This window comes from Ammospiza nelsoni, chromosome Z (genome assembly GCF_027579445.1).
Source record: "Ammospiza nelsoni isolate bAmmNel1 chromosome Z, bAmmNel1.pri, whole genome shotgun sequence".
Lineage (NCBI taxonomy): Eukaryota > Metazoa > Chordata > Aves > Passeriformes > Passerellidae > Ammospiza > Ammospiza nelsoni.
In genome coordinates, this window is record NC_080669.1 from 75,784,549 (window position 1) to 75,794,230 (window position 9,682).

Consider the following 9,682-nt stretch of genomic DNA (forward strand, 5'->3'; position numbering starts at 1 on the left):
CCTGTAGTTATCACTGAATTTGTGAATTCCAGCAAAGGAGAAGGGTGATGGTGTAGGTCACTGTTTGCAGACCCGCTGCACTAGCTGAGTTTAATGGAATGGTCTTTGAATTGGGGGGAATATTAGAAAAGCCATAAAACTTACTGATTATATTGGATATATATTTAATGCCTCCTCTTTTTCTTATCCCCCAGCTGTAGGATTAATCATTGCAATTCTCATCCCCGTTGCAGTGGTGGTGCTGCTTGGAGTGTTGGCCAGCATCTTCTGCTACCGAAAGAGGGAATGGTAACTGCCTGCCTCGGGTTCTCATCTTTTCCTGGAAGTGTTTGCTTCTGTGTTAGGGTTTTCCCCGATTTTAGTTACTGCCTGTTTTCTCTTTATACCCAAAGATGTCAGTGGGCTTTGCTCAAAGGTGGGTGGCAAAAACACCGTGTGGAAAGTGAGGGAGAAACTGAGCTGGAGAGAGGGCAGAGGGAGGAATGCAAAAAGCTTTTGCAGGAGCCTCTGTTCCAGTGAGCACCGTTTATAAACAGTTCCCAAATGGAAATAAGCTGGCGACATACTGTAATTTGTGTGCCCTCTACAAACAAAGATAGACATATCATCTTCAGCTTTTAGTAAATGTGGCATATTAAATTCCCAACTTAAAAAAAAATGGGATTGCTGTTTTTTCCATTATACTCAGTGAAAGTTTAACACACTAAATCTTTGCACCAGATGTCTTCAGTATTCTGAGTTAAAGGGAAGTGTCCTGACTCCTTTTGTGTATTCACAATCTGTTTCAGGCCTTGCTATCTTTATAATAGTTTATTCTTTCTCTTTAAAGGATTAAAGAAACATTTTATCCAGAAATCCCAAATCCTGAGAACAGTAAGGCACTGCAGTTTCAGAGGAACATCTGTGAGGTAACCCTTATTTTAAATCTAGTATTTTAAGCTTCTAAAAGATAAAACCAGTTAAAGAATTCTTTTGCAAACTTTGACTCATCTGTTCCAATTGTAGGAAAAAACTCAGTGGCAGGGGGAAACAAGCCAATTTACTGAGTAACTTTTGTCAGGTTGTATCTAGAGCTTTGTTGCTGTTAATGTAGTTAATTGCAATGTTTGAGCTAGGAAAAGATTGTTGCATTTCTCTTCTTCCAGCTAATGAGAAGTGTCAGTACCTGATAAGAATACAAGAGTAACACAGGCATCTTTGTTGAAGTATTAGAAGAAGCAGGAAGTATGGACATCTGCCATATCCCATTATCCCGGTAGATACATTAGTTGAGATGGGCAGAGTATTTAAACAGCCTTCAGAAATGGGTTGTACAAAGACAAGATTTGGAGAAAGTTCTTAAAAATATACTGCAAGATCTCAAGTCTCTTTAATTTGCATAAAATACTTCTAACATTTACAGGAATGTGAGCCAGAAAATGATAAGCACTTTTTTCTTTTTAATGTATCATACTAGTCGCCATGGGATGAGTACAACCCACAAGCCACCAAACTGCTGTAATTCCAGCAACTTGTTGCTTTCAGGTTTTCCAGATCTTTTAGCTTAGTGTTTCCCCCTTCTCATTTTTCTCATTTCAGGGGAATAAGACACTTAAAACACTGGAAATGAACCCATGCACCCCCAACAGTGTTGAAGTGGTGGAAACACAGTCCACAGCTCCAAAGATTGAAGACACAGAGATGATGTCCCCAGCAGCAGAGACCACTGTGCCTGAAGATGGCTCTGACTCAGAAATGGAAAACCACGTTGTTGTCTCCTACTGCCCCCCTATCATTGAAGAGGAGATCTCAAATCCCCCTACAGATGAACCTGGGGGGTCATCTCAGGTGGTTTACATTGACATCCAGTCAATGTATCAGCCTCAAATTAAACCAGAGGAGGAGCCAGAAATAGACTTAGTGACTACAGCAGGCTATAAGCCACAAATGCAACTCTCTATCAGTGCTCTGAAAATAGAGGGCCATTCACCTGTGGAAGAAGAATTGGATAAAACTGCAGGTTACAGACCTCAAGCAAACACAAACGCGTGGAACATGGGCACTCCGGACTCTCCCGGATCAGTTGAAAGCAACAATGAAAATGCATCTTTTGGGAGCCCATGTTCAATTAATTCCCGACAGTTTCTGCTTCCCCCAAAAGATGATGAAGACTCTCCTAAACCCGTTAACACAGGGTGGTCCTTCACACACTTTTTTCAGAACAAACCAAATGATTAACAGTGAGTCCTCACTGCACGTGAACCTGCCTTCTGAATAAGCTTTTATGCCTGGTATTGTTAAGAAAGGAAGAAGAAAATTGCAAAAGGCATGAATTATTCTTGGAGACAGTCAGCAGAAGTTCTAGTGAGCTGAATGTTACCATGTTTAAGTTAGTCAAAGTGTTACTATTCCATTGTAATAGAGGCTGAGAGGCCAAAATTATAGCAATTTAGTTATTACTCTAGTAAAATATATTGGATATAAGGGGTTTTGAATTTACAGCCCCTGATAATTATAGTCAAAGAACTCTGCCTACCTTCCCACAGTACTCCAAGATAAACATGGTCTCATGCAATTTATAACTTGGAAAGATTGCTTTGCTTTGTTGTAGTTGTTCTCAACCGTGCAGACTCAAATGATGCAGCACCAAGAGATTTCCTTACTGAAGGTTTAATTTATAGCAAATCTCAGCCTAAGACTCAGAAACAATGTGGTTGGAAACTGTTCAGATCTTTTACCTAGTTATAAACAATGAGCAAATGAGAGTGCTATTTTTTTTTCTTCTCCTGTATGGAAGGTTATTGTCACTGTTTAACACTTAAAAAGCAATGGCCATTCAAATCTGTTGCTTTTTGACTAGACACTAATTTCTGTACCTACTGTACAATGTTTATTAAATGTTTGACTCAGGGGTACAAACTTGGGGAAAAGAAGTGTAACACTGATTGAAACCTCAACAAGAACTGCATAAAGTTTAAAACTTCCTTTTTTTAAAAAATACCTTAGAATGCTCTATATTTTTTCAATCTTTTGGTTAAAGAGTTAATCTTGCCTAATGTATTGCACTAATACATTTTGTATTTCATAGCTTCTGCTCCTGATCTCCTGCTTTGAAGTGGTACAGTAGTCCATTCACCCTCAGTGTTTAGCGGTCTTTGCACTATGCAGTAATGTAAGCCATGGGGAAATCTCTGTCTACTCACCTTAGCTGCTGAAGCAGTTTGGCACATGAAATTAGAGGTAGTAGGACTAGGTCCTTGAGGAGAAATTGCTTTTTGGATGATCTTTATTGTGTTAGCTTTGTATTACCTGCTGCCTGGCTGATCTTTGATCTTATGTGTCAGCCCAACAGGACCTTCTATACAAATCCTACCTGGGAGTACAAGGTAGGATTTCTCTAGTGGCAGGGAGAAACCCAGGGAGGTTCTAGTGCCACTAATTCTACCTCTCCTTTACCAGATATGTGATGCAAAGAAAGCTTAAATTATGTACATTTGTGTGCTTAAAGGAGTGTTTAGAACAATAATCTTTTAAAATGCTTGTTTTCCCATGTGCATCTCTAGACACCTGTAACTGTAACATTTCACTGTGTAAATTTCAGGCTGTGGCATACATGAATTTCACTAGCTTACAGGAGAAACTTTTGAGAAATTTACCTGTTTCTTGCTGTAAAACAGTGGGGAGGCATCAGATGAGCTTGATCAAAAAGGGTCTCCATAAAGTTCTAACTAATTTTTTTTTAATCTCCATTTCGTTAGCTACTGTGCTTTGTTTGGGGTTTGGATTGCTGTTTGGTTTTTGCGTTTTGTTTTTTTTTTTTTTTTTTAATAAAAAAGACATGGGAATGGTTTTCTAAAGAAAACAGATAAGGAGACTGAATTGTCTAGGCTGCTAGTTGTAAAGGTGTGAGAGTAGACCCGGAGGATTACTTGACAGACATTTGGTCTCCAAACAGCATGATCTGGCCATCAAAATAAAACCAAGCATAAGGTTAAACCTAATCACAGCAATGGGTGTTTCAGTTTCAGAGGCTGGCATGTCTCTGCCTTCTCCACAGAAGGAATGTGTAGAGGTGTTCCAGAACTGACAAAAAGGCAAAGCACTAAATAATTACCATAATAGGTAACAACCTCCTGTGTGTGCCTCCCAGACTAGTGAGCTGTGAAGTAGTAAAAAACAGATTGGTCTGCAGGTCTGGCAGAGTGCAAGGTGCCTCTGAAAGGACAGAAAGTGCACATAGGCTTCATCTGTTGAGTCTCTGAGTTAGCAGGCTGCAAGTGGAAACACAGGCAGCTGACGTCCATTTGTGACCAAGCATCAGCACAAGAGAAGTGTCATAGCATATTACTTAGAACATTAACATGTGAACGGAAGCAGTTAAGCCCTTTGTGACTGATAGCTGGGAGGAGGCTAAATCCTAATAGTAACAACTGTTTTTCATAATTATTGTTTTTTAGAATATTTCATTTCACTAGTATAGATTTGGCTTAATGTGTCCATCTCCTAAGACGGATTTTAGCTTTTGCTGCTATATGCTTTTAATTGAAAGCAGATGATGTCATGGACAGGGTGTATGGGTAGTGGTTAGGGGCTTTTTATAGAGCAGATTCTCAGTACAGAGGAGCAATCAGTATTGCATGGTGATCCAACTGAAAAAAAAAAAAACCCTCTGTAGCAGAACAGCTGACCATGAAGAATAACTGTGCTTTTCATATGGCTGTGTATTGCAAGAAACAAAATCAAACTGCTATTTGAGAGTACTGGCAATTTTTAATTTGGAGACTGGAAATCAAGGCAGCTGCAGAGAACACACAGAGCTCTCACAGGAAGCAGTTCAGGACCATTGTCAGTGTTCATATGGTGAATCACTTACACGTATGCATCACATACTCAGGTTTCCAATGTGCTGCTCCTCCTATTCAGTAAAGACAACAACATTTTAAATTGTTTCATTTCTTAGTGATTAGGTAAGGAAAGGCTCCACAAATGTATATTCTGCCTCCATGTTGATCTTATAAACTTCCTCTGACCTAGTTATTAATATCGGGGTTTTTTCTAATTCTTGACGATATACCTGGTGTTCTGATTTTCAGGATGCGGGTCAGAAAGGTCGTTTAACAGGAATAGCTTCAGTAAGGAGAGTGGGGCAGATGTGGGAGAGACACAAGCGTGTGCAGTATCTGTAGCTGTCATTGTCACTTAGTGCTGATGAGCCAGTAAACAGTTGTCATTCCAGCACTTGAAAGCTCAGCTGCTTCACCTCTGTGGTTTCCTTTGAGCCTATTCAGTGCTGCCTTTCAAATGCCTGTCTCAGATCTTCAGCAGTGAATTCAGATGCATGGGGAGAGGTGGTGCTAATGTGATCAGCCACCCCTAGGTACACGGAGCAGTAGGGATGAATGACCAGGAGAGTCAGGGAACAGACTTGCTTTCTGAGCCCAAGTGCCATGTTAAACCAGTGAAGCATCTTTAGCAATGTCTTTGAACCAAATACTCTTTCAAAGCATGGTGCTCTCTCATAGCCTCTAAATGCTTTGATAACAGTTGTAAGTTTCAGAGGGGATCAGATTCTTTGTACTAGTGCCTTCTAGCTTCCTGATGAGCCTCTTCGGACAAGTTTCTTTTCTGAAAAATATCTTAGGAATCCTAAAGTTTAAACAGCATTTCCTTACCGTCCTTTGTTAAAAATCTTACCCTTTATTGAACATTTATTTTTAGTTCTTTTGCTTTTTACTTCATTTTTTAGAAGAGTAGAAAGTGCAGCTTTAAAAAAAAATTAAAAAGAACCAAACAAAAAGCAAAATCCAACAACTTCCAGAAGGGATATGACCAGAAGGGATTGTGTCATGCCTAACTTCAGTCCTCCAGGATCAGTGTTGAGGTGTAGGGTATTAATGCCAAGCAGTTGCTTTCTGAAGAAAGTCGTCGGTTCTGCTGCTTTTTATTTTTGAGCCATACCTGTCATATGTGACAATTTAAGTTTTGTAATGGGTTTTTGTACTATTCACTGTACGTGTGGAACATCAGTCACATTTGATGTATCGTTGTGCACTCTCCTATTTGACACATTCATTATTTTCGGTTTTTTGACATGCCCGAGATGTGGGATCTCACGTTTGTGTTAGATTTTGGGATGGTAGATCTTCATGTGATATACCTCACAGAACTACTAGTTAATATATCAACAAAATAGCAAGCTAATATTACAGGTAGGCAGTGAATTACCTCCCCTGCTATGCAGTGGCAGTATAGGCAGACCTAGAACCCGATAACTGACATTTGCTGTCTTTATGATCCCTAGTTGCTGCTTTCATGGGTAAACCATTTCCAGTCACTGTGCTGCTTGTCATGGCACAATTGGCAGATCTGCCACGTTTCTTCATGCTTGGTTTGTGTGGGGGACCAGAACTTGACTTTGCCAGGAACGTGGCAGCAGCACACTCCTGCTGACCTCAAGCTTTAGGCTGCTCTGAAGAGGCATTTTCAAATCACCTTTTTATGTTGTTGTTGATAGGTTCAGCTGGGTAAAGCTGAGTGCTGTGGTGTTTCCTGTGGTCATGAGTTCACTCAGTTGAACATGAATAGGAGCAAAAAGGAAAGTGATTGGGTGCACTGGAGAGAGAAGGTGATTAGACACCACTCTAAAAAGGCAATGATAAATTGTGTGCTCTGTTTTTAAATAAATACTGCTTTGTAAATAGAATACTTGTACCCCGACAAGTAGATAGAACTATAGTAACATAATTTGATAGATATTAGAAAAATGTAACATTTAAAGAATGAGATTGCTAACAAGGCTCTGTGTACCATAAATCTGTGGAGAGCTTCCCATGTAAATAGCATCTTATATTCTGCCACAGACTTTGATGAAGACTTCAGTGCAAATGGCATTTAATATTTATAACACTAAGTCCTAACCCTTTACGCACACATGTGCTTGCATCATCATGTGCCTACGTGCATAGGGCAGAGGAAGTCGGCTTACAATTGCCAAAATGATTTTTTTGGAGTCCTGTACATGAATATATACCTTCTGAGACAGTTTTGTCTGGAGGAAGCACCTGCTGTCTTGTGCTCCTCCCAACACACTTTGCAACACTTTTGGTGCTTGCATTAAATGGTGCCCTCTGTGGATGAGGCTCAAAGATGCTGTTGGCAGTATTTGTTGGTTTTTTCCCCTTGTCTGTTCCTTAGCCAGCCTGGAAACACAGTCCCAGACCCCGAATACTAGACAAGGATTTACAAGTGTTTTAAGTGTTTTATTCCCTTTATTCCAGTTTAAGACTGTCTTAGATATCTTGTTAGGAGCTGTAAAATAGTTTCTTCCACCACAATTTTCTTTCCCCTCCCTCATTTATATAACTCTGGATTTTTCCCAGTGCTTCTCAGATAACCAGTGTTTGTTTCCTTTTAGCATGTTATACAAACAAACCTCAGATGATATTGGCAGGCTTTCTGTAACTTTATAAGTTGTCCCAGTGTGCATGACAATACTTCTCCCCCACAAAAACATCTATTAATTCCTTCTGCTTTTACAACTGAAACAAAAAAAACCTCAAGAGGAATTCTGGGTTTTGGAGGGCAGGGGCTCAGCCTGCCCGTGCAGGTGAGGTGGTCTAATGGCAGGGTGTTTCATGAGAGGATGGGGTTAATCCCTCTCCAGTCTCACTCTCTTCTGTGACAGCACTGTCCAGGTGACTTTGTGGTGCACCAGAGCAGATGAAATCCTTGGTTTTCAATTTGATACCTAACAAAATCTCTAGGACAGTCCCAAATCTGCATTTTGACTGAAAGCAAGCTTCAGTGGAGATTTATGGACAACTTCCACTAGAAGGGTCAAAACCTTTGCAGCTCACTTGGTCTCATGTTGTGCAAAAGGTAGTGAGTAAAACTAACCCAGGAACAAAGCAAAAAGTGAAAATTTCACCTTTTCATTACGTGGATTAAGAAAACTTTAAAAATTAGTAGCTCGAGCAGGGCAAAGTAAAATAGAAAGGTCACACCCTTTAGTAGTAACACAATAAAAAAAGAATTCTTGAATGACACTCTGTCCATGTTTTTTAAATGTGGTTCAAAAACGGCTTTGGAAACATTTTACGTTTTGATACCATGTCAAAAGTCTGTAAAGCTGGGGATAACAAAAAGAGAAGACAACTGAATCATCATATCTGAAACCCTACTTGAAGGTAACAGCAATTTGAACTTTGAGCCTGTTGTGGCACACAAAATATCAGAACTGGTGGAATCATACAGGTCACCTGAAAAAAACACACAACATTGTACTATAATGCTGTAACTTTAAACATATACTGTGAATAGGTTCAATGTTTTTTTTAGCTCTTTTTATACCATATTTTTTACAGCATAAATAATTTGCTTAGAGATGTTTTTTATGTTCTGTTTTTATGAAGATTTTAATGGACTTTTGTTTAATACTAGTGAAAATATTGTTTGCCAATTTGACATAGTCATCTATAGAAGTTAATGTTGAGAATAAATCAGTAGATTGAGCTCAAAAAATAGTCTTCATAACACACTAAATCTAATAACTCATTCAGCATATTTTTGTTGCTGAATGATACTGAAATTTTCCAGCTTCCAAGTCTGCTATTGAAAAATTACTTCTTTCACAATTTTAGCAAAATCATCACAAGGCACTTTAATAAAGCTGTAGCATGCCAAGTAAAATACTGATTCAACAAAGTGTATCAATATGAAAATTTATCAGCTAAGCAGTTAAACAAATGCATGCTTAAAAAAGGAAGCATGGGATCATGTTGGGGATATACTATTTCAGTGTGGCAGTTGACATTTAAGACTAACCTAACACTAAGATACAACTTTGCATACATTTTAAACCTAGTTTGCTTGCTTGATGTAACTCCTGTTGTATTGCTTGGGTGTCTAAAAGTAAGCATGTGTTTAACAATTTTGCCATAGTATTGCCATGAAATTTAATAAATATATTTTCTTACACTCTTATATGTCTTCATATTCTTTGCTTTCCCGTTTATTTTTTAAGAGTTAATTTCTGCTTATGCCCCAGTACAAACAGAGTTATTTGAATTTTATGCCAGAGTAAACAACCACAGGATCTAGCAAGCACAGCCTTGGCTTCCTGATAGGCAGAGTGGATAGTAACAAATACTCCTCAGCACAACAGGCCCTACTATTTCCAGGGGCCACTGAAGCCCTCCTGTTCTTGGTGTACAATGCAGGGACAGGAAAAAGTCCAGGTCACTTACCTGTGTCCTCCTTGGCTTGTGGCTCTAACAGAGCTGGGGTTTGGTGTGTGATCCCCCTGCACACCTGGGCTGGGGGTGTGCAGACATCAGCCCCTGCAGACTCCGTATGGGGGACATCCCTGTGCTGGGATGGAGTGGCAGGATGAAGGGCCCAGGCTGTTTCTGGGGTTGGTTTGGGTGGTGTAGAACACTTTCTCAGCATGCTTTAGCGGAACTGAGATGACCAGCTAATGGTGATGGGCCTTATGTTTGAGGCCATTTATGATGGCTTGTCATTTGTGATGTATCTTTGTGACAGCCAAAGAATTTTGTGGCTCATCCAACCCACAGCACCTTTACTTGGGAAGGACACCTGAGCCTAGCAATGTGCGTAATGACAGGTCCTGCACCACAGCACGTCACAAAATAACCATCGTGGCATGGTAGCATTGTGCTCTCTCTGTCTCTTTGGAGGCATC

At 39.8% G+C, this 9,682-nt stretch overlaps 1 protein-coding gene across 6 annotated transcripts in view; it reads left to right on the plus strand.

Annotated features, from left to right (window-relative positions):
* The window catches only part of LIFR (LIF receptor subunit alpha), an 85,856-nt gene extending 76,895 nt beyond the window's left edge, over nucleotides 1-8,961 (plus strand). For all 6 annotated transcript variants that reach the window (XM_059492686.1, XM_059492684.1, XM_059492687.1 and 3 more), the window contains 3 exons: nucleotides 195-288; nucleotides 830-908; nucleotides 1,579-8,961. In XM_059492686.1, the coding sequence (XP_059348669.1) occupies nucleotides 195-288; nucleotides 830-908; nucleotides 1,579-2,217 (812 nt within the window). In that variant the 3' untranslated portion in view covers nucleotides 2,218-8,961. The remainder of the gene's footprint in view (nucleotides 1-194; nucleotides 289-829; nucleotides 909-1,578) is intronic.
* The last annotated feature ends 721 nt before the right edge of the window (nucleotides 8,962-9,682 follow it).